Source organism: Heliangelus exortis, chromosome 3 (genome assembly GCF_036169615.1).
Source record: "Heliangelus exortis chromosome 3, bHelExo1.hap1, whole genome shotgun sequence".
Taxonomy (NCBI): Eukaryota; Metazoa; Chordata; class Aves; order Apodiformes; family Trochilidae; genus Heliangelus; species Heliangelus exortis.
Window position 1 is genome coordinate 50,384,048 of NC_092424.1, and position 24,977 is coordinate 50,409,024.

At 40.9% G+C, this 24,977-nt stretch overlaps 1 protein-coding gene across 1 annotated transcript; it reads left to right on the forward strand.

The window, feature by feature from the left end:
• Positions 1-4,282: 4,282 nt before the first annotated feature.
• Positions 4,283-21,727, forward strand: GINM1 (glycosylated integral membrane protein 1). The gene is made up of 8 exons (XM_071740545.1): positions 4,283-4,699; positions 11,586-11,645; positions 11,824-11,920; positions 14,699-14,850; positions 16,762-16,918; positions 17,676-17,806; positions 18,954-19,117; positions 20,827-21,727. Exons 1-8 carry the CDS (start codon positions 4,601-4,603, stop codon positions 20,933-20,935), a joined length of 969 nt encoding a protein of 322 aa, XP_071596646.1. The 5' UTR covers positions 4,283-4,600; the 3' UTR covers positions 20,936-21,727.
• The last annotated feature ends 3,250 nt before the right edge of the window (positions 21,728-24,977 follow it).

Here is a 24,977-nt window from a genome sequence, read left to right on the forward strand (position 1 = left end):
GCGTGGTGGACACTGACGGCCGTGTGTGCTTATTCTACATAAATAAAACCACATTTACCTGACTGTTATTAATCAGAGGGTTCTAAAGTGAGTAGCAGTCCCAATATTTGCCTGGAGCACGCTACTAGAGCACTGCCTATAGTGTGGGTTGTGAGACTGAAAACAGAAGAGCAAACAAAATTTATTCCCTTTCAGTTGATACTGTAGTATGTTCTTGGGCTTACATGTTACACTGCAACTAATCTAAAAGCTCACTGCCTTCAGAGCACAGCATCCTGTCCCCTTATGCAGAGCTTCCACTTCAGGTTGTGCTGTCTTCACCTCTTTCTGGATCATGCTCTGATACTCATCACACAATGAATCGATTCAAGTCTAAACTGTTGGGAAGCTATTTATTTTTGTATTGCTGAATTTGTTTTCTGCCAGACTAGTGACCTGAATTGACTCGCTGTACAGTAAAAGGGAACCAGTGAACGGAGCAGGAATGCACAGCCGGCAGTACAAGGATGTGCATGTGGGTTGGTAAGAGCAGGACCTCCTCTTTAAGAAGCAGCAGAAGTAATCTCAGATCACCACAGTATAAAACAGCACTTTTATAAATAGCCAAGCAGGGAATATACTCCCTTTTCTGTTCGTGACTACCCTGCATCATGGTCCTGGAGACACAGTGGGCTTGCCCTGGGACCAAGCTCTGCACTACAGGCAGTTGTATTGTGCTGCCATAGTGTGATATTCTTTAAAGCTCTTCATGCCGTCATCAAGCATTTTGCAGTGTTTTATTGTTTTTGTAAGCTTATTGCCAGTCTGTACATCAATCCTGAATTGACTCAAGGCTGGTTTTAAACCATCTTGTATAGCACTTACTGCTAGAACAAACCACTACAGCACACATTACATTTATTACTCTGAAACCTTAAGAGCAATGGAAACAGTACATCAGTTTTATGCTAGCCTGTGCTGACTTAAGTTCAAATATTTACTTGCTACTTTGACAACTTGGACTTTGCACCTCAGTGAGAAAGCATCCCACTTACTTAGGCCAGGCTTTTATCACTCCTTTTCTTCATAAAAGAAAGGAAATAATTTCCTTATTCCTTATACTGGTTTTTGCCTTCTAATAACCCATGGTTATAATGAAGACTCAAGGAAAATATAGTTTTCCATAATCACTTTAAAAAGTCAGAAACATCACTTCCAACTTAAATATAAAACTGCTGAAATACAGCACTTCTGGCACACTCAGTGGCTGAATCACAGTATCATAGAATGAAAGGGGTTGGAAAGCTCCTCTGGAGATCATCAAGTCCAACACCCCTGCCAAAGGTGGATCACCTAGGGCAGGTCACACAAAAACACATCCAGCTGTGTCTTGAAAGTCTCTAGAAAAGGAAACTCTATTCCAGCAATCTATTCCAGTGCTCTGCCACGCTTATAGAAAAAAGGTTTTCCATATATTGAGGTGGAATTTCCTGTGTTCCTCTTTATATCCATTGCCCCTTGTCCTGCCACAGCTTACCACTAATAAGAGACTAGCTCTGCTTCTTGACACCCACCCTTCAGGTATTTGTAAACATTAATAAGATTCCCCTCTCAGTCTTCTTTTCTCCAGACTAAGCAGCCCCAGGTATCTCAACCTTTCCTCAAAAGGCAGCTGTTCCAGTTCCCTGATCATCCTCACAGCCTTCCGCTGAACTCTCTCTCGTATATCCCTGTCCCTGTTAACCTGGGGAGCCCAGAACTGGACAGAATCCTCCAGATGTGGTCTTTCTATGACAGAGTAGAGGGGTAGGAGAACCTCCCTCAACCTGCTGGATGCGTTCTTCTTAATACACCCTGGGATGTCATGGGCCTTCTTGGCCACAAGGGCACATTGCTGTCCCATGGATAAGTTACTGTCCACCAGTTCTCCAAAGTCCTTCTCCACACAGCTGTTTTCCAGCAGGTCAACCCCTAATCTGTACTGGTGAAGTAGACTCAGTACAAAATGTTACACATTTTAATAGTTAAGAAATAAAGGAAGGGAAGGAAGGGAAGGAAGGGAAGGAAGGGAAGGAAGGGAAGGAAGGGAAGGAAGGGAGGAAGGGAGGAAGGAAGGGAGGAAGGAAGGGAGGAAGGGAGGAAGGAAGGAAGGAAGGAAGGAAGGAAGGAAGGAAGGAAGGAAGGAAGGAAGGAAGGAAGGAAGGAAGGAAGGAAGGAAGGAAGGAAGGAAGGAAGGAAGGAAGGAAGGAAGGAAGGAAGGAAGGAAGGAAGGAAGGAAGGAAGGAAGGAAGGAAGGAAGGAAGGAAGGAAGGAAGGAAGGAAGGAAGGAAGGAAGGAAGGAAGGAAGGAAGGAAGGAAGGAAGGAAGGAAGGAAGGAAGGAAGGAAGGAAGGAAGGAAGGAAGGAAGGAAGGAAGGAAGGAAGGAAGGAAGGAAGGAAGGAAGGAAGGAAGGAAGGAAGGAAGGAAAGAAGGAAGGAAGGAAGGAAGGAAGGAAGGAAGGAAGGAAGGAAGGAAGGAAGGAAGGAAGGAAGGAAGGAAGGAAGGAAGGAAGGAAGGAAGGAAGGAAGGAAGGAAGGAAGGAAGGAAGGAAGGAAGGAAGGAAGGAAGGAAGGAAGGAAGGAAGGAAGAGAGAGAGAAAAAATATTACTTCATAGCTAGTTTACCAGGAATCTAGCAAGAGGAGATAGTAAAAAAGGAACAGGCATTGATCTCCTCTTCCATTTCAGTGAGGTGCTAAATTCCTCAAGGTCAGCTGAGAACTCATCCTGAACTTTGCTAAATCTATAAATTCCAGAGGTTAGTGATCTTTCATCCCTGTATTTATATATACCTCTTCACATACCCAAAATACTGTCTTCTCATAGCTTCCTCTTACTCATCTTATTCACTCTTATTCCTCAGTCCTCTTGGGAGGTAACCAGGTAACCCTACTGCTATTTACGCGTAGAATACAACTCATAGTTAGGAATTTAGGTAGTTTGAACTTCCTCCCACCATCACATACAAATGACTGCAAGTACCAACAGGAGCTGCATTCTTGTAGCTGCCATCCCACCCCCTCGAAGACTCCTACACACCTCTTAAAAGATTCAGCATAAAGTCTTGTTGGGGACCTGACTTACCATGTAGTTTTCTGCCTCCTGAGACTGCACAGTGAACAGGCACTTCACCTGTTCCTTTCAGTTTACCAAACAGAAGAGATTAAAAATAATAATAATAATCTTAAATATAGGTCTGAGAGAAAGAAGGTAAACTGGGTGATAGTAAAGAGAGGCAGCGGAAATTAAGACGCCAGAGTTTTTATTCCTTCTGTTACTGACAAGTGTGATTACAAAGAAGACTGTTAATCAGCTGCATTTCTTCTAAATTCTAAAACAGTACTAACTACTATGACATATTTCAGGTTTTCAAACACCTGTATGAAATACACCTAACAATATGTGACTCAGGCCTAATTTTCCAGCACATCGTATCTTGCACCCAATGGTTTATACCAGTGTCTCATGAATGCAAACTGCATATAAAATACTAAGTTTCTGTGGGGTTCTGTTATATGTGAACATATAATTTATGTTCACTATCAGCCCAGTGGGAGTCATAGAACAATATAAAATCGGGCTACAGATTGCTTCAATAGGACAGCTCATTTATTGCCCTGCCCTGGCTATACTAAAACCTCCTTGGAAAAGCTTTTAAGATGTTTACCACCCTTACTGTTAGAAAGATTTTTGCTAGCAGATCTACTTCAATCTTTCCTGGGGCAAATAAACAATTTTTTATCTTCACCGAGGGCCTGGAGATCCAGGTTGCTTCCTTCCTCTGCCTGAGACTTGCGTGGTTTTGACTGCTGCTATTAAGTCTCCCTCAGTTTTCTCTTCCCTAGGCTGAAGACCTATAGCTCTTTAAAACTTTACCTTTCTCCCCTTCTTACGCCTTTCTGTCCTCCCCTGGAGTAAGCTGCCTGTCTTTTGCTTTCAAGAAACTTTTCTTGACGCGAGGTGCTTGCTGCTTGGTCCGGGATTACTCCAGCTGTGTAACCCTTGCCGTTAGCACACCGTGCAGGTGCCCTGCGGGTGCGCAGGAGGAGTGACAAGTGTGCGCCGGCCATTTCACAGAGTATTAATTATTAACATTAGCCATCTGGGTAATTCTTATGATGCTTTCAAAGGCTGTAATCATCTATCACGGGTAACAGGCGCTTGCAGGAGCTGGCACGTATCCACGCGTTATATCCTGCAACACAGAATTCGGGATATTCTAGCGGTGACGGAGTCAGAACCAGGCCGGGCAAAGGCAGGGCAACCGGGCCGGGTCAGCCCCGCCGCTGCCGCCAGCGGTGGCAGAAAGGCACAAATCCAACTGTTTTTCTCGCTAAATTTTTTCCCCTCTTCCAAAAAAACACCTGTCATTCCCGAGCCCCTGCCCGCCCTCAGAGGGGAGCCGGCAGCGTGGGCTGACCCTCTCCGGAGGGTGCGGCAGCCGTGGGGAGAGGAAGGGCTCGGGTCAGCCCACTCCTGCCGCCTCCCCGGCTTCCTCCCGGCCCGACCCGGCCCAGCCCAGCCCCGCCCCTGCCGCCGCCGCTTGTTGATGTTTCACTTTGTTTTGATTCCCGGGTCGCAAGATGGAGGCGGCGCTGAGACGGCGAAAGCTGTTGCTGGTGCCGCTGCTGGTGGCCGCTGTGCTGCTGGGCCCGGCCGCACCGCTGCAGATGGGCCTGCAGGTACCGACGGGGCCGGGGGTGGGGGGGCGGGTCGTGCCGTGACGCGTCGAACCGTGCCGAACCGAACCGTACCAAACGGAACCGAACTGTACCGTGCCATGCCGTGCCGTGCCGTGCCGTGCCGTGCCGTGCCGTGCCGTGCCGTGCCGTGCCAGCCCCTTTCCCTCAGTCACCGAGGGCTGAGCCGAACCCCGCCGGGGCTCCGGGCGGCGGCGCAGGCGCCTCCTGTCTGGGATGGCACGGCCGGGCCGGCGTCGCCTGGAGGCAGCGGGCGGAGCCGGTGTCACCCCTCGGTACCGGGTGTGTGGGCTGTTTGCCCGCTGTAGCACTTGGCAGCTTAAGGTGTATCGCCCCTACTTAACAGCGCTTGCCCTGCCGCTCGGGGACATTTCGGTCTAAAACGTACAAAAATGGTACAAAAGGACATAATTATGCATCGGTTACCGTGCGTGCAGCGTTTCCCCCCCTCCCTTCAATGATTAATTTATATAGGACCTGTTATGCTGAGGTAAATCTGACAGATTGAGGGGGAGAGAAAGTTACTCTTACACAATGGAGATGCATTTATGTTGCATTTTCGTGCTTATCTACCCACATCTTGATGGTTCAGTGCTGTAGAATTACACAGTGCATTATCCACATTTGCTCTTGGTGATTTTGGTATTGAATTGAATTGAGCCGGGGAAAGGGTTTTGATATCTTGGTATATTACAGGGCATCGTCTCGCCTGTTTTCCTGTTCCAGTACCGATGCTGTATCTTGGCAGTATTAGTTTTAAACAAAATTTTGTGGCTTTTTAAAGAGCGGAAAGAATTCTTTGTCTACTGCTTAGGAAATCTTCTCAGTTGAGTTATAAAAAGATGCACTGTGGCACCAGTGAGCTTTGACCTCCAGAATTACAGAACAGAACTGGGTACTTCTGTCTGTACTTGAATCACGACTAAATACATCTTCTAATTGCTATAATCGTGAACTCCAAAGGGTGAGATTGCAAAGAAAGAAAAGATGAGTTTGGTTTGTAGTCACTTGTCTAGCCAATGTTAAGTTGCTGTCTTCTGCGTAAATTTATTAGGGCTTTTTTTTCCCCAGAGGGTTTTTGTGGTTTCATTGTTGTTTTTTTTTTTAATTTAAGTAAAACCTTCCCAAGAAAGTCTGACAGAAGCCCTGCACTGGCACATCCTGTGCTGCAAAGCAGGATTCCTGGGCTTATTTCCTGATTTCTGCTCCTCTGTACAAATATTTGAAGAGAAATCTGCCTAGCTCTGATTTCAAAATGGGGATCTAGCTCTTCAGATACCTATAAGTACTTGAAGTCAGGTGCACTAAAGAGAGCAGAGAGAGCTCAGTCCTCAGGAACTTTGCTTGTCCCCCTGAGAAAGGAGTGCTAGCTTGAGTTTGCCAGAAGACACGTGTCCAGTGACAGTGAAATATAGACATATGCTCTTGCTGCCCGGAAGCTATCACACTTTCACACCAGCATTTCAGTATAATAGCATTTAAGCAGCTTGTCACAGCTGGCACTTGTACAAGATGTGGAGGCACATCTGTGCATGCTATCTTTGGATATGCAATCGTGCAGGGTGCAGGGGTGCTGGAGCAGTCCCCTGGAAGCCAGCTTGGGGTCAGAAATAGGACAGGTTTGTTGTAAAGTGATAGTAGGGCTTGACATAGTAAATGGGGCATAATGCACTATGGGCATAGCTCTGCTGTTTGGGGGGTTGAGTGCCTCCATTTGTGCTGCACTGCTTAGCTAGTCTGTCAGCTCAGTATTTGATAGTTGGAAGTGTCTGCACTTTTTTTTAACTTTGTATGGATGTGGTGGCGTAAGTATATGCAGGAAAGCTCTTTTAACAGTGAAAAAGGAAACACGGGTTTTTACTTTAGTATTTTTGCTCTTTAAATCTCAGATTTAAAAAAAAGGTTTAAATTTATTTCCTCCCACACTTCTTTTTTGTACACAGAGGATCACTTTTTATTTAGAAGGAACAATGCATCTTGAGAAAGTTTTGAGTGGAAGAACTGCTGGGTTTTGAGTATGAGCTGGTTTATGGTGGTCTGAGATTAACAGAAGTGACAGTATAACAGTGGATCCTGGGTCCTCAAAATGTCTTGGGACTGCAGACTGGCTGTGAGCAGTTAGCATCAAGATGTTCAGCTTTTCTTTGACTGGATAAGACTGTGCCCTCTATAATTCTGTTAGCCCACTGGCATCATATCACTGACAGATGGACATTTAGTGATGCTTGTACATGGTATTAAAGTTTACCTCCAAATTGATGGCCAGAAACAATAATGGAAGGACAGAGGAGAAGCCTTGAAACATTGGAATAATGTTTTGTAAGGCTGCAATGCTTTTGTTCAGCTTTGGAATGTGTACGCCGGCCTCTGTTGTTGTGCAATACTTGTCGTTTCTTAAATAAGTTGTTTTGAAATCTGGAGTTTTGGTATTTTCTTTTTTAAACATTAGCATGTGTGGTTTTGTTTTTCTCTTGAAATTTGGATGAGCAAAACTGAACTACAGATTGATTGACAATAGACAAGTTTTTTTTAAAAAGGCAGGGAATGATGCAATAAGACAACTGATCTTTGCATTAAAGTAACGTGCTTTTTTCTTGCAAGGTCAAGAATTAGGTTTTGTGTTTTACAGTGGTTTTTTAGTGTGCTGATAGGAACTGCCTAAAAGCACAGTGTGCTGAATGCTAATGCTACATTGTTTGCTTACTCTGTTTGCTTCTTGATAATGTAGGCTTAGCAGTGTTCTTTCTAAATGGCATACTTGCCTACCAGACTTTTTTTTTCCTTTTTTTTTAAGGCATAGTTGCCTGAAAAACATTTTCAGATTATTTTTTGGCTGCAGGAGACATCTGTGTGAACTGGTTATTTCCCAACAGAAGAAACTGATCTTCACTGTATCAGTCATTTGAGTATGTATACAGTGGGTGTAATGTATTTTAATCAAAGAAGAAACTTGTCAATAGTGACATGCTAAAATGTTTCTTTCATTGCTTTGTACCAGTTTCTCTATTAACAGCCTGGTGCATGTTCTGAACTTCTTGGTTAAAAGATCTGACATAATCTTTCCATGTATATTTGATTAAATTAAAGCAGTATGATGCAACTATATCCCAATGATGTGAGACTAAGTGTTCACCTCTAAAACTCCTGATAAAGTATTTATAGTATGCCTTTATTTAATAGGGAGAAAGCAAAGGTGCCTAATTCTAGCAATACACAGACGGCAAAGGAAAGGATAAACCATGTTATACTAAGAATTATTGCAAAACAAGGAAAAAATGTAAATTTGCTTGTTCAGAAAAGAAAACTAAAGTGAAAGCATCGTGTTAGATTTTTATATTGACAAAGACAGGTCAGCTTTAATTACTTAAGCAGATACTGGATTTCATTATCTTATCTCAGATATTGCCATGCAGTCTAATAATGCCGAACCATATTGGAGAAAATTTTGTACTAAAATTTTGTGAAGTACGAGGGAATAATTATCATCCTGCACACTTGTCAGGTCAAACTTGCCATGTCAAACTTGTACCATAATTACCTCCTAACTCAGTGTGATTGCAGTTAAGACCCATCCTACAATGTAGCTCTGTTTGGAGTCTGATGAAAGAACTATGAGCTGCACAGATCACAGCCCTGGGCTGCAAATATACACTTATACTACTTGGAGCCAGTTGTCCATGTGAGTTCCAGGACTCAAATGGTTTGAGTTTAAGTGGTAGTTTTGTTTGCCTGTTTACTTTTTTCCCCCATAATCCACTTTCAAATTTAGGAACAAAGTTATCAGTTTTGTGTATTTCTTATCTGCTTGGCAACCTTTGTTGGACTTCATACTTTCCTGTCACAAACAGGATATCACAACGGTGCCTTCGCAGTCGCTGTGGGGGGATCATCTGTCTTCCAAGTCTCTGTACAGCTGCCCATATTGCAAGGCACTGTGCCATCTGTTCCTCCTGCTGCCCTCTTTCCTTCCCACAGGCTGCCTGCTGCAGAAAGAGCCTTGTTCTGAGAGCCTCAATAGAGAGCAGCTGTGCTTTATGTGCAGTGGCTGCTAGTGGCTGAGTCTAGGTTGGGTTTGTATCACTAACTCAGTTGTGTACGACTTAACAGTTACCCTCTACTGGGAAAAACTGTATGGTTCACCCCATCAGATACTCACTGTCTGTGGAAGAAGTTTCTCTGTGATTCTCTAGTCAGATCTCTTTGAAGTTCCTTTGTGAGTAGACCTGACTGCTATGTCTTGTGTGGAATTTTTGCATAAAAGGCTAAGATTAGGTGAAATGTTTCCTGTAGATCTGTGGGGCATTGGTATGGAAAGTCTTTAAGAATTAATGAATATTCCCTTTTAACTTGTGCCAGATGCTTTATTTTCTTTGGTCTCATCACTTTCCCATCCTGCTCTTCTGCTGCTACTGTGATTATACTGCACCAGTTAACACTCTTGGGTTCTGTTGCAGCACATGATAGGAGAGAAAGGATTAGAAAATGATCACTGCCTGCTTATCTCTGATCCAAGGTCAAAAGAAGTCACTAGTTCATTGTAATGTGTGTCACCATGCTATTACAGCTGTCACCTAGCTGTCCTAGAACAGGATGACATATGTTTGTGGTAGAAGTGCTGTCCTCTTTACAGGTATTGTGGCCATTACCACTCTAAGTATCATTGCTGGAGCACTAAAACAGTGATGAATAATCATAGGAACACTCAGGAAAGACACATACATCCTATAAAAGCAAGAATGCAGCTGGGAGAAGGGAGCTGGGCTGCTGCTTCTGAAGACCACAGGCTGATGGATTGGCTCTGCTGCATGCTCTGCTCCCCTTAAGAGATGCCCATCCTCTCAGGAGATGGTGATGCATGTCCTGAATCAGCACAGGTTCATAAAGCCACTCAGTTAACTTAAAGCAATGATTTATACTCTGCTACAGTGGCTACAACATGACCCTTGCAATTTAGTGTTCACAAGAAATGGAGAACTCCTACTGCCACTTCTGTGACCAGCCTGTTCACATCTGAATCCACCAAATTCTACTGATAATTTCCCTATTCTTTACATCCATTCTTCTGAATAGTTGTATGTTCTTGTTTTGCCTCTTCACTAAGCAGTCTCACAAGATTTGATGCCACTCTTGCTGAGCAAGATTTCAAATTGACCTTAATGTTTTCATGCTAAAAATTAATCAGTTTTCAATTGTTCTTGCTCCAAACATTCCTGAACTTACAAAGAGACATCTCCAGGACCAGCAGAGACAGAATCAACTATATTGATGTCCTTTCAGACAGACTTTTTCTGAAGGGCTCCAACAATGTCCAAAATTTTCATACTCTTCTCAACTGTTTACTCTAGTACTTAGCTAAAAGTTCATCAGAGAAGAAAATAAGTGATTTGAGGAAATTACAGATCTCAGAATAGATTACATCCTATTATTAACCTGGTTTATATTTTCAGTTATAGACTTCAAGTTGTCTAAGTAATAGGTCATTTTCATATACTATGAATAGGCAGGATTTAAGTTTTGAAGGAAATTCAGTATAAACACCAGATCTCAGTGGCCAGAGTCTGCCTACTGATTTGATCCTTCAACCCATTTGTCAATAATAAGTGATTTCCAACCAAAAGGTTATTTGTGCTAGATATTAAACCATGCTTCTCATCATGCCAGATTTCTGCTGAATCATATTTGGATGTTTTTCAATTTTTGGCAGTCCTGGCTACCTGTGTATACTAATAAATACCCATTGTTTTAAGGATGTTTTTACATTATAGTTGCATTTCAGAATCTCTCTGTTAATTAATTGGGACTATATTATGCTAGGTATTGCATATTTCAAGTATTTCGTGCCTAAAAAAAGTGTTTTATAAAAATACCAAATCAGAAAATTTATGTATTTAATTTTTAAAATTTATTTTAAATTCTGAGAAACTTCAAAGTTCTGAGACGTGACTTACATTTTAGCTGATAGTTGTGAAACCATGAGTCAAACACAGAGCTAAATAAGATGCTGCGGGAATGAAGTTTTCCAGAGGAAAATAAGATGATTAGAATAATTTAGGGCTCCCAAAAGGAAAATAAGGAGCTTAAAATGAGTTTTTGAAGAGGTGACTCAGGAGAGTGGTGTGGCAATCGTTACTTTTGGTTATGTCCAAGAGAGGTTTGGCATTTGTGTAGATTTTGTCAGGGGCAGGCCTGGGAGATGTAAAGTCACATCTGCAAAAGAACCCTTGAAATTACAAGGGTGAAATGAGAGGACAGAATGAATGAGTCGATAAATTACAGCAATTAAGATTTGAAAGAAGGCAGCAAACTCCATTAGCTGTGAGTTTGGAGATGTCCCATGTGGCATAATTTGGGAATGATAACCAAAGAAACAGGTTTACTGCTGACACTGTCAAAAGAGTGTTCAGTATATGCTAAAAAGTATTAAATTATACTTTACCTTGAAGACTAACATGAGTGCTTAAAAACCATTTACAGGGAACCTGATTTTTACTTTATATTATCAGCTAATATGAGAGACTTCTTTTCTACTGTATGCATGTGAAACAAGCTCTGAGAATTTAGCTTAGTTACTATTATTTTATCTTAATTAAATAAAAAAACCCTTTTATACATAAGGGGATGCAACTATTATTTTTTTCCATCAACCCCTTATTTTCCCCCTTACTAAAAAGAGGGGGGAAAAAAACCCAACCCTTACATGGAACAAGTAAGCATATTCCTCTTTTTGTCTGCTGAATAGAAGACCTGGCAATGTTCTCTGGAGATTGTATCTTGTCATTGTGTCCAGACTGTGAGAGATGCCTGTGGCTTGCAGTGGCTTATGTGTTTCCTCAGAAACTTACATCTCTTTTCACTGTCTTTTTTCCAGGAAACCATCAGAGTCAACGTTACGATGTTGCAAACCAGTGGAGAATTACACGGAGGACAGGTTTGCCCAGTTTTTCTATTTATTCAGTGAATTAATATGTTGTGGAACAAAGCCTGCCTGTGGATGCAAATAATATTGTTTTGTCTGACGTCAGTCGGTATGAAGTGTGTTCCTCTGAGAAGCAAATCGTAGCATGGGGCCAGGAACCATGCACTCATTCTGTCTGTCTTTCTTTCAGGTTGTTTTTAATATCACCTACGTTAATGGACAGGTGTATCTTAATGATTTTCCTATGAAAAGTGGGGTTGCCCACATAACATGTCAAACAGTAATATGTGAGTATTCTCTCTCTGTTTTTTTAGCTTGTGGTATTTTACTTCCCTGTTAACTACTAACCAAAGTTTACCATGATTACATGTTCTCATACTCTGCAAACCTGAGCAGAGTAGAAGTAAATAATTTCCCAGGGTAGTTAAATTTTACTACTAAACTGAGTGAAAAAACAAACCTACTACCTTGTTCTTAATTCTTATTCACAGGCTTCTATGTAAATGGCTTAATCTGAAATCCAGACTGCCTATCTTTTCAAAAGAATGTTTTGCACTACAAACTAGACAATGTAAACAGAAGGATGCAACTCCACCCTGCTAATGGCTGTGTCCCTAGGTTGGTTGGCATGTATCCAAAAAGAGATTCAATAACAGAAATGTGAGTTATTGTTAGGATGATCTTTTATCATCTCATTTCTGTGTCTATTGGACAAACAAGTTTCTGCTGGATAGGATACTGTAGCACAAATAGTGCAGTTTTGCTCATGTCCTGCAGTGGTCAGTGACTTTGCATTATCTTGAAACTGGAATTTTTTCCACTGATTCAATGCCTCACCTCTTGTGAAAGACCAGAAAGTACTACCATTTTTTCTAAGTTACACAGAACATACTGTATAATTAATTAAACAAGGGCCATTATGCTGATTTGATAGAAACTTCTGTTGTATTCAGATTGATCTCTTGATGGATCAGGTGCAGTCAGTCTCTAGCTTTGTTCTGAGGTCATTCTCTCCTTACTATGAGATGTTTACTTAGAGACTACTAATGCTTTTTCTAAATTGCTTCTCTGAGCCATGACCTTGTTTCTTGTACCCTTCCTCCCCAAGCATGATCAATTATTAATTTGACATTATTTATTTTCTGGAAAGGGAGAGCAGTAATTAATTTCTCCTTTTCTGGGATTATTATGCTCCTATTGCTTCTGTGCTACTGTGCCTCAGCACAGTACTTCTCTTTATTATCTACAAAGAAATGTTTATGCTATTTGCTAACTGATCCTCAACAGCAGATTCAGGTAATATTTGCAGAATGCTAAAGGAATATGGATACACTTTGTTATCAGTTAATAGAGTGTGAGAAATACTCCTGAATGCATGTGAAAAACAAACTTGATCCAAATAGAATCACGGAATGGTTTCAGTTGGAAGGGACCTTAATGATCATCCAGTTCCAACTCCTTGCTGTAGGCAGGGACACCTTCCACCAGACCAGGTTGCTCCAAGCCCCATCCAACCTGGCCTTGAACACTTCCAGGTATAAGACATCCACAACATCCCTGGGCAACCTGTGCCAGGGTCTCACCACCCTCACACTAAAGAATGTCTTTCTCGTGTCTCTCTTCCTAATACCTCTCTTACCAATTCCTGACTTCTGTCAGATCCTGCCGGGCACCTATATTCCCCCTTGAAGTTCCCACAGATGTCAATTTTGGAAGTGTGTCTTTCACTCATGTCAAATATAGTGGGAATTGAACAGCCTGACAGATAAAAGGCTGGGACCACGGGGAGTTTTAGCTACTTGGCATCTTGGAGGCTTTGGTCCTTTGATGTATGCCTGCTGCTGTAAGGAAGAAAATGCTCAGCAGCCAGGTTAGTGCTCTGGCTCACACCTATAGAGAACCCTTTCTCTTTTCCCTCTAAACTCTCTCTCTCTCCTTCTGCCACTTATTTTTGCAATGGAAGGTATTGCTGACTAATGTAAAAAAAGTATCTTTCTATATTACAATATACAAAGTAGCCTCATGAGGAAAAGCGGCATAGCACAAAGGAACAGGGAGTTTTTACTGTGTAAATGAAAGGCAGCAGTCTGTCAGTCCCCCCCTTGCTTCTTAGGATCAGGACTGCAGGTGGTACCAAACTGGTGGCTTAGGAACAGGGCCCAGTTCAGTCTCAGTTCATGTACCTTGCTGCCCTGCATGCTGAAGGGATCTGTCACCTCTACACTCACACTTCTGCAGCACTTTGGTTCTAATGTGCCCTCATCTGTAGTAAAAGTGTGGTGGTGGGGAAAAGGATACTAACTCTGCAAATGCACCAGGGGTAGAAAGGCAGTCTCTGTGTCCTTATAGAATATCAAGTTGTTGAAATAGCTGAAAGCTTTCTGGTAGGAAGAGAGTTTGAGGTGTCATGGTCACATGGAGATGGAGTGGGGGGAATTAAAGACATGTATGAAGGAAATGTCATCTTGAATAGTGCATGCAGTGTGTGGAAAAGAGCATATTTGTTTCTGTATCTAGAGGAAGGGGAATGTTGTGTCAATCAAGATGTTTATACAGGTGGCTGGCTGGGCTGTGGCATTACTCCTATGAACTCCTTTGGACAACTAAAAAAAAAATGCAGCAATAGTGAAGGCAGAGTGCTGCCTCCAGTGTTTAAATGCAAACCTCAAAGGCAGGGATGTGACATTCTTTGCAAGCTCCCACAGTCTGGGGATCATACAGTGCTGCTGTGGGATGGCACCTGCTCCAAGCTTGCTTTAGTGATATACAGGTAAAAAAAAATACAGTCATGGCACCTGTTTTACCTGTTGTCCTGATTACTACTGCTTACAACAGCAGTTACTGCAAGTGTAAATGACATCACCATAGCACAGACTCTTGTACAACTGTTCAGTCATCTCTGGTTTGCTGCTCGTAGTCCTCTGTAGCTGTAAGGATTCTTCCATCCAGATCCTAAGTGTGTAAAGGCATCTATGTCAGAGTTGCAACTGTTTGCCCCATGGTTGTATACTGCTTTCTGGCTGGGGTGGTTTCTCACTGAAAACTGTGACCCTGTGTCCTAACAGGGGAGAAGGGAAAGTTGGATAACTTACCAGATCAGCAGCGCCTGGGAACCGTCAGTGTCCGTCTCATGGTTCACGAGTGGCCTTTGGCATCCAGTTCTGACTTGCAGCTGATTGTCATTCAGGAAGAAGTAACAGAAATTGATGGAAAACAGGTAAAAAAACAAAACAAAACAACCCAACCCAACACTCTGCTTGTTTTTAATTTAGGAGAGGCAAGTAGTTACCAGGGATTAAAAGGTCTGTGTGTGTCTGGCTAGTGGGTAGAGCACAATGTATAAAAAATCTAATGCTAGCTAGCACAGTACTGAGGGAGATAATACCAACCTAAGTTATCTGTATAATAGCAGGGGTGTTTCATGAGGAGACTTCAAGTTTTAATGCTTTTTATCTTTATTTTAATAATTAGTGTTTGATTTTCCCTAAAGCTTGTTGAGAATATTATTAACTCTGTAACATGCTCTTTCAACACATAATTTTATGCAAGTGAAGTCAGACTTGCATGCAATACTCCCTTTACAGAATAACTACAAGATTTTTTTAAAGGGACGTGGGCTTGTGCTTAAGTAATTTTTTTCCCCCCCATTATTTTTTCCAAGCTAACAAAGCATTAGTAAGGGAACAGATTGCAGCAGCAAACTCTTGCAGCAGGTGAGCTTGTGAAAGCACACAACACCAGAGAGTTCACCCTTTGAATATTTTGTGTGTAAGATAATTCATCTGAATGAAAAACTTGGTAATGAACACAAATTTTGAGATTAACCAGAAAAAAATCCAAAATTTGAATGTCAGGAGTTACAATCTTAGCTGTGACCGAAATGTGCAGAACTGAGTTCTCAAAGTCACCTATAAGAAATTGTTATTTTTTCCCACCAAAGTGGTTCTGGAGAGATGATACAGCTGCCAAAGCCAGAAAAATTGTCAAATTTTTGTTTCATTGCATGTGTGCGTCTTGCACATAACCACACTCATAAAACTGGCTTTTGTTCTGCCTTTTTTTTTTTTTTTTAAAAAAAAAAAAAAAAAAAGGTAATACCACTTATCCTTAACTAACTGTATGCTCAGCATATAGTATTTTTATAGGGGTCTGCATCATGTCAAGATTTTACTCTGTTAATGAAAAATCCTACTAAGAGGCTTGAAACTTTTATATTGTGATGTTTATCCCAGGAGGTGAATATTAGGAAGTGAACATATCCTGGCTTGATTCAGTGGTCACCCAGTAGTGTTGTGTTTCAGATCTGAAAGTAGACATCACAGTACACTTTGGATTTCCATAGGGACCTGGTAACAACCAGTAGAAGGCCAATACTGTTTCCTTAATTGTTCCTTTATGTCAAAAGCTTTCTCTAAGTAGTTCTCAGATGACAGTAATAATAATAATCCTAATAATCCATTCCATTGCATTTTTCTGAGTATGTTTGAAGCAAAAGGAAACAATTGGTTGGCCTGTGGCTCTGAAAGCATGAGTGAAACTGTATTTCATGCTGCATTCCTCTTTTGTAGTTACATTTCTATGTAGTAGTTGTGGTTATGGTTATGAACAATTTCAGTCAGTTTTTGACCTCACAATGCAGTTATTGATATTAGCAGGAGTTATACTGAATGTGTTCTACATAAGCTGTGCCTGCAGTGATTATTAAAGGAAGTGGGTCAAGTGCTTCACTGGAAGAAGAGGAAGAAAATTCTTCTTTTGCTTGTTGAAAAAAAGCAACATTGCTTTTCTGCAAAAGCAGAAGTGTCAATCTTGCCTCAGCAACACTTTCAATGTTTACAAGTGCTCTTTCCCTGGATACTTGAGTTTTCTATGCTCTAAAATGCCTCCCTGAAAGAGGATGGAAATGAGCTATGTAAGACTTGATTAAAAGCCCATGCTTTTGCAGGCAATGAGACCTCCAGCCTGTTCAGCACACGTTCTAATGTGGTATAGTCTATAGAAGTGTTTGTGCTATAACATGCCTATGTCTAACAGCTTGGACTGTTCTGTGATGCACTGGTTTTCTCTGCCAGCCTAATTCACTCTTACCAGAAACTCAGCAATATCAACATGTTTGCACCTCTTTTAGGTTCAGCAGGAAGAAGTAACAGAAATAGATATTTTAGTAAAGGAGCTGAGAGTACTTAGACATTCAAACTACACTGTCCTTTTGAAAGAGAGCATGCTGTATTCCATCCCAAGGGACAACGACATTGTATTTACACTTCCCAACCTCTCAGGAAAAGGTACATCTTTTACTTTTACATAATATTTTTATCCATAGTCAATGTATTGCTTTACGAAAGGGTGAAAGGACACCATTATTCCTGTGTTACATACAGAGAGAGTTTCTTCATTAACAGGGAAGTTGTTTATGTGGCTTGGTTTTGGATTTTGTTTTAAATACCCAAATTTAACTCTTCTACATTCTAGATATTTTGCTTGTTTCCAAATCTGTTTGCCCCTGAAGGATGTGGGATTGTAAATCTGCAGCTCAGACATGTCACAGGAATACATTTTTTTCTCAGTGCTGTGATGGAAGTTTTTCTAAAATTCCCCCTTTTTACTGAGAATGAAAGAGAAAACTGAAGAGGAAATACCTGTCTGGGTCACTGCCAAACCAGAGAATTGTTTTATATTGTAAAACCTGAGTAACTTAAAAGAAGTTTTTTGATGCCTTAATCTTATTTCAGTTTTGTTTATCTAAAAACTCACAAGGATTTCATAGGAGAATAATATTTTTATCTAGTATGTCACCTTTTAATCTGGAGACAGATGCAATATACAGCTAAGGGCACTGCTAAAGGCTGCCCCCCTAACATTGCTTTTGCTTCTTATAAAGTTCACTACTCAAGTAAGAAAAAAAAGTCAGTCTTCAGTGTTCTTGTTGTAAATGTGTGGTAAAGTTCTCACAAGTATAGAAATGCAGCATATCTTTCTTTTTCTGAATAGTGAGTCAAATAAAGACCAAACCCCCCAATGAATCTATCTTTTCTTCTTCAGATATTCTAGATCCACTGCAAACCACCAGTCAGTACCTCATCCAGCAAGTAGAAACTACAATAGATGAAGAGACATTACCTGGCAAGTTACCAGAGACCCCTCTTAGGACAGAACCTCCATCTTCCTACAAGGTAGTTTTGTTGTTTGTTTTAGTGTGTACTTTTAAAGACTGGTCTAAGAAGGAGAAGCAGGTTTTTTCCCTCCCTCTTCTTCCTGGTTTCCTCAGAGATGAAATGCATACAGCTTGGTGATTTTTCTAGTAGTAATATATTGCAGATAGAGCTGAATGTTATTCAATATTACAGTTTGAGGGAATAAACTTCATTCCCCATTTTTAGTAGTTTACAGAAACACATATAAATGTTATATGTGGATGTTTACAGAACAAAACAAACTCATCATTGTTAGGATTCAGATAGTGGGTTTTCATCAAAGAAAGACCAAACACAACATCTGTTTAAAGATGGTAAGAAGGTATATAAAACTGCTAAGCCTTTGGTCCTTTATTTTGAATGTGAAAAGAAGCAACATAGAATGTAGTAACTCATTTCTGGAAGAGACAATTGCCATTCCTACTTAACCTAGTACTGACTTCTCAGAGTACTGTTTAGCTGCTTTGTTTTTGTTAAAGACCAGGGTTTTCTGTTGTGTGAAGATATCTGACAGTAACTGACATCCGTAGAAGCCTAAGAAATCCCAACAGCCAGCCCTGGGAAGAACAGATTCTTAAAGGCATATTCTACGAAAGTTTAAAAAGAACCTTCCTAAACTACTCCTCAGCAGTAAGAAGCACAGTAACAGCTGGAGAAGTTTCAGTTCCATATTAGCTAGAGATGGGCTTGATGTCCTCCTCTTTGGCTGAAACACTTCATAACCTACTGCTGGGATAGGGGGGGGCAAAACAGCAGGCTGAAAGTTACATAAGCCAGAGAAAGTACGAGCTGCTGTACACTGCCATGCCATCACAGCTTCTCTGTGCCTTGGCCAAATGCCTCACCCTTCACCTTCTCTGCTCAAGTATCCTTTATTTTCTAAAATGGCCTTTCCTTTCAGGACCTCTGCTAGAATGAGCAGAAAACTAAACCTTCACCTGTTCCAAACTTTGTAGAAGAAAGAGGTCTGAATCGCCTGTCAATTCCATCCTCTTTTTATGTATGTTTAAGCATAGACAAATTAAAGTAAAACTATCACCGTGTAAGGTGACTCACTGGTAGCTACAAAACCTCTAGTTGCTATGTTTTGCATCCTACCTTTTTATTTTTATCTCTTTGACTGTAGGTGATGTGCCAGTGGGTGGAAGACTTGAGAAAAGGGTTGTGCAGATTCTGGTTTCGATCTTTACCTATCTTCTTTAGTTTGATGGAAGTCATTGTAGTCGGAGTAGTTGGAGCAGCTCTTATTCTCAAAGTCTTGAAGATGATTTTCCCTTCCTGTGAAAACAAGTAAGTAATTACTTTTTTCTCTGATTAAGGTAAAACATTAACAAAAAAAATTTTCAAGAAGCAGCCCCATTCTGTAGAAAGATGGCAACAACTCAGTGAAAAGGCTGCCAGTAACTTTTCATTCCAAGTGACCCTTTGACACATAAGCATTTCAGAGGAACATGGGCAGATACTTGACTGGAACTATTTAGCTTAGCTGTCATACTGCCAAACTTTTACTAAGTCTTCTAAGAACTACATTGTGAGACACCATTAATATAGCTTTGAGAAAGGCGGGTAGAAGCCAGAAGTAAATAATTCTAACAACTCTAAATCTTTCCATACTCCTACAATGTTGGAATTATTATAGTAGTTATGAAAGGCCTCAAATTTGGCTTGCAAATTCTCCACAGAGGAACTACCTATATAGGCATCTTACAAGCCATAGTGATTAATGCAGCGTTGGTGGCAACAGGTCATAAATAAAGTTGATTGACTGCAGATGGCTTTATTCTCTCAGTTGGTGTGGTACCAGCAACCAGAGAAGCAAGCTAAGAAACCAGGATTTCTGAGAAGTGCAGGAATGGGCAAGCATGTACATAGTACATATCACTTCTAGAAGACCTGACCCTTGGAACCATACATTCTTTCAACACATGACTAATGTTGTAGCAGGATTCATTACCTACAAGCACAGCTGGCGTTTTCAAATTCAACTGACCAGCTGTGTTTCTGAATGGCCTTGAGTGCAATTAATTTATGTACCCACTCAGGGATAGGAGTTGCCTTAGTCCTTCTGACAGAGCTAAAAAAATGGAGGCTTGGAAAATCAGGAGGGTTGGAAACTGCATTGACAACAGACCACGCCTCCCCCTGACATCTCACAAAGTGCGTTGTCAGATTGCAGTATGTCTTGCAGCTGCCTTGTCAGAGCAGAAAAAGTAAAGAAACACTTTGTACTCTCACAGCAGTAAGTAGCTTAACACTGCTACATGTGATCCTTTGAACTAAGTAGAACTAGGAAAAAAAATTAATCCTGTTTTGTAAAGTGTCTGATGGCCTGTCCATGGCAGAAGTCAGTGCAGAGCAGAGGAACCAGCCTGCAGTAATTTCTTCATCGGTGCATTTCAAGAAACTCTGGCACTGGAAGGATGGTCCTCCCTTCCTTTTAAAAAAAATTACAAATGAAAAATCTCAATCCCACACAATCATTTTCTTGCTACCTGTATAAAATGGTCCTGTAAAAAGTGGAAGACATTCAATTCATGACTATAAACCAGTAAGAATGAATAGAAGGTCTCATTAAGAGAATGACAATTGCAGATGTGAATCAGGACCTCATCCCACGTCTGTAATGCCATTCTATAGTAAACTGATAAAACAAGAGGCTTTAGTGACTCTCAGAGAATTAGATACAAGAGCCTTACAAAGGAGGTCCTTATGGCAGTTTTATGCTAGTATAAAAATTGAGTGTATACAGTATACACTGCTGAAATTTCAGATGTAGAAACTGGGTGAAGGAACCCTTCTAAAACAATAGCTAGTACATTTTGGAACCACTTTTCCATTAAGTTATCATTCTAGCTTCATAAAAGAGGTATTACGAGGGTAATAGTTACTTGACACATTGATTTAAACTAAGCTTGTGGAGTTTAAGAATAAATATAACTTTTAGAACACAGAATTACTGTGTATATTGTTTTCTAATGGCAGGCAATCTTACCTTTCAGAGGCATCCTTCTTCTGGATGAAGTCAGCTTTGTACCTGTGATCACCATCAGATTGCCTTCAGATCTTCCAGACAGGAAAAATAATTTAGACGAGAAAGGATGTATTTAAAGACGCATTTACTTTGGAGTTAATGTTTTCTAAAAACAAAATCTTAGTTGACCTGAAATTTGGCACTTGATCTTAAAGCCTTGTTTGTTTCCTACTAAGAAAACTAAGTCAGTTGATTAATCCGTGAAGGGACACTCAAGGCCAGGGCCCAAAGCTGACTTCCCTGTGTCCCTCCATAAACATACAGATTTTTCAGAAGCTTCCAATTAAAACAAACAGCTTTCCACCCTGAGGGCTACCATTGGTTTTAACTTCTGTGAAGTCACATTTCCTCACCTTGGACAAGATGCTGGCTGCCTTCACACCCATATATAAACCAGGTCTGTTATCGTGAATAGCGAGATGGTGAAATTCAGGGTGTCCTGAGGTCTCCAGATGGCATCCTTCAGAAAAGGACAAAGGAGCATCACAAACATCAGCTGTGCCTGCAAGACTGAACAAACCTGCCCAGCCTGATTTCAGGTCTTTTAGGGTTGAGTGTGCCTTGCAAGGAAAATATCACTACCAAACACTTGTATTACTCAAGTAATTTGACATTTATATTTGCAAAACAAAAAGGCAGATTTATATTTCAAGCACTTTATGCTTTTATGGCCCCTTCCACTCATAAAAATTATTCGCACTTATAAACAATGTGCTTTTTGTATCTGTGACAACAGTACTATGTGAGGTCTCAAAACAATCTATAAAATTCTTTAAAAGTACTGGCTTACTGTTGCTAAGTAGGCCCAGTCTGCCCATGCCAATTTGTACTGTTAACATTTTTCAAATAAACATTTAAATTGTTTATTAGACTGTTTTGCGTGTGCCTCTGCCTCTAGTTAGATAAAACAGTGGCTTGACAAATGCATTAGATGCAAGGTACTGTTTGTCATTCAGCTTTTCATTGTTCTTATCGACAAAAACTATTTGCCAAAAGAATGACCAAGGAAAAAAAGGGCTTCCAATTCGACTGAGCACAGTTATCATTTGAATAATCAGAATTACCCATGTTCATCCTAAGTTGTTACAATGAGGGAAGAAAGATGCTCCTCCCATCAAAAGATTATAATAAACGTAATGAGACTGCAGAGTTATTCAGATACTTGTCTTTACAGCTGCTATGTGACTGGAACTACTCAAGAGTTGTCTCACAAACCTGACAGCACTACAGTAGTGGAACAGTTCCTAACCTGGCTTGCCTTGGAAAAAAAAAAAACCAAAAAACCAGAAGACAGTAGCACACTGGCATTTGTCAGCTTAAGAGAACAGGTGTGTAACCACAAAACAGTCAAGCAAGGCAGCAACTCTGCTGCTTTGGAGTGCATGGCAGTGACTGACAGTCCTGGAACCCCAAGCAGTGCTCTCCAGGACACTGCTGCAAGGGAGCTACTGCAGTGATAATACAGCCATGTGCAACAGAGGTGATGCTGGAGATACACAGGCATCTGAATTAGGAATGCAATGCAGTGAAAGAAAACACATGGCAGAGGGGTCATTTTCATCCATGGCTAAATGGGAAACTGCTAAGACTCTAGCACAGGGATTGTAACTGAACAGACAAGAGCAAAAGGTCAAACTCCTCTGTATGTGCAAATTAATATTGTGTCCACTTTATGAACATAGCTCAGGCCCCTTCAGTAGCATAATTTAAATAGAAGTAATTTCTAAGGCTGAAGTTTAGCTTCCTTGGGAATGCAGTGAGTGAGGAGAAAGAGCAGGATGGCCATGAAACACAACATTTCTTCCCTGCTGCACAAGCACTGGATGTAATGCAGTGCAGCTGGATATTCAGCAGCTATTAGCATGTGCTCTTTGCATCCCTCCTAACAAAACTGTAAGCTGAGCACCTGCACAGCAACAAGGAGATTCAACACTGTTCTAAATAAGCAGCTGCAACATAAATGAGTGATTAAGTCTCAAAAATTGTTGGTATAGCTTCAAAACTTGGCCAGTTTCCATGAGAGAAGTGAAGTGATCCCTTTTTGTATTGTTTTGTCCTACAAAGTTTACAAACCACCAGGAAAGAAATATTACCATCAGGTTAATAAAATCAAATTTTAACAAAAGTGCAAATCTTGAAGACAGTAATTGCCAGACAGCATTGCTGTGCTATGGAGTCAGAGCTAAGTCTTAAAGCACTTGTGTTCTGCTTTAATGCACTTGGCTTTCCAGAGCCACAAAACTGTCATGCCTTTCAGAGGAACACTGCTTTGAGCTCGGACCACTCCGAATCATTTATAAATCAGTTTAAAGACTGCTAACCACAACTAAATGTTAGGAAAGGGCATCTGGCCTGTGGGGCAATCATAGTAGGTCTCATTTTCCCAGGACATGAGCTGACAAGGATACAGGTGCCAGCTGGAGAAGGAAAGGGAGGTGGGGGGGGATTAAAACAAGCAAAACTACCCCCTCCCTCCCCCCTACTCTGTGGAATGGCAGTAGGTTTTTCAGAAAGACCACATCTCATCTCCTTGAGAACCATGGCTCTCACAGGAGCCCTTCTTGTTCTTCCTTGCCCTCAGGATGTCCCTCTGCCTTTTCAACATGGGGTTAAGTAGCTCTGGCTCTTCCCTCCACACAAGAACTCCACCAGCTGGGGTTGATACCACGTTCTTCATTCTGACACAAAATTAACCTCTGAGCTACAGATTCCCCCTCTACCACATTTTCCCCCTCTACCATATATTAACCAGGTGTTTATTTTGTTCATTTAGAGTGAACAGGCCAACTGCCACTTTAAAAATGAGGTTTGCTTTAGAAGTTCTCAAAATAAATAATACTTTCCATCTAAGTGGCCCCTTACTGGACTGCTTCCAAGTGGTTACCTTCCCTTCTTACTCAGGTGACAGATTGAATATTTTAGCTTGATTGCAATGAATTATGAGAAGTCTCCTGCAACACAGCTGACAGCAATACCTTAATCCTAACAGGCAAACAGAAAAATAAGAGAACTCACTACTACAAATCAGCACATATCTTTTTCTTAACTCAGACACATATGGCTATGCTTCTGAAATGAAAGAGGTACATTTTTCCATTTTGGAGATGGAAGTCTGTAAATGCACACACTTGCATACTCACCTGAATTTCTTCTCTTCATTTCTGGGTTCATCATGCCCAGTCCATCCAGGGACTCTGGACATTTGCACATCTGAACATCTGACTCTCAACATTTGCATCTCATTGTCCTTCTAGTGTCTCAGCACCAGCACTGCTAGAAGTTCCAGCTGTCACTGACATAACAGTGATGAATTTTAAGTATGTTAACAAGAAGTTCAGGATAATAGCATTTATACAAATGTGTACTCGGGACTCATTTGCCTTCTACTAAGGCTGCAACTTTTCATTATCATTTGTCCTTTCCATCTGCCCGGCAGCATCTGAAGATGAGCAGAAATTCCACAGCCAGTTTCGTACAGTATTCATCTCCCAGCTGAAACGAGTCTAGACATGTTCTATTCATGAAAACCCATGAAGTTTAGCTGCAGCAAGAAGTGTTTCCAAAATAACAGGTATTTTAAAGGAGACAGAAATTGTGTGTCTCACTCACAATGACTGCTGTTGAGCAAAAAATTATGACCTTTAAGGTCACCAGAACCATTCTCAGAGAACTGCTTCTATTCCACTTGCCAATAGATGCTGTATACCAGTGATGATCCTACACTTTCTTTAACTTCAGCTGAATCTATTGACTGTCAGCAGTGCAAGAGCTGCTCTTCTAAACTACAGCCTTTGTACAGGTTCTTCATTAATAGCTTAGAAACAGCTTAAGGATAGATTTCTCTAAGATCAGCTAGCAAAAACATCTAAATAACTAAATAACTGTGTCTTGTTTATCCCATTTTCTAGTTCTTAGCATCCCTTAACTCATTTAGCAAAGCTAGTTTGTTGGGGTTTTTTAAATTATTTTTTTGTAACAGTTGGGTTTTTTCCAACAGTAAATCCTCTGATGCAAAAGTTCTAGTATTAAACTTGTCACATTTTTAAATCTTGAAGATCAAAGCAGATATCAGTATCTTTCACATTTGAGAAAAATGGGCAACTTTTGAGATAGTTCAAG

Coding starts and splice junctions, on each gene's coding strand:
- GINM1 (XM_071740545.1), top strand. CDS start 4,601: ATGGAGGCGGCGCTGAGACGGCGAAAGCTGTTGCTGGTGCCGCTGCTG. Junction 11,646..11,823: donor GAGAATTACACGGAGGACAG/GTTTGCCCAGTT, acceptor TCTTTCTTTCAG/GTTGTTTTTAATATCACCTA. Junction 11,921..14,698: donor AACATGTCAAACAGTAATAT/GTGAGTATTCTC, acceptor GTGTCCTAACAG/GGGAGAAGGGAAAGTTGGAT.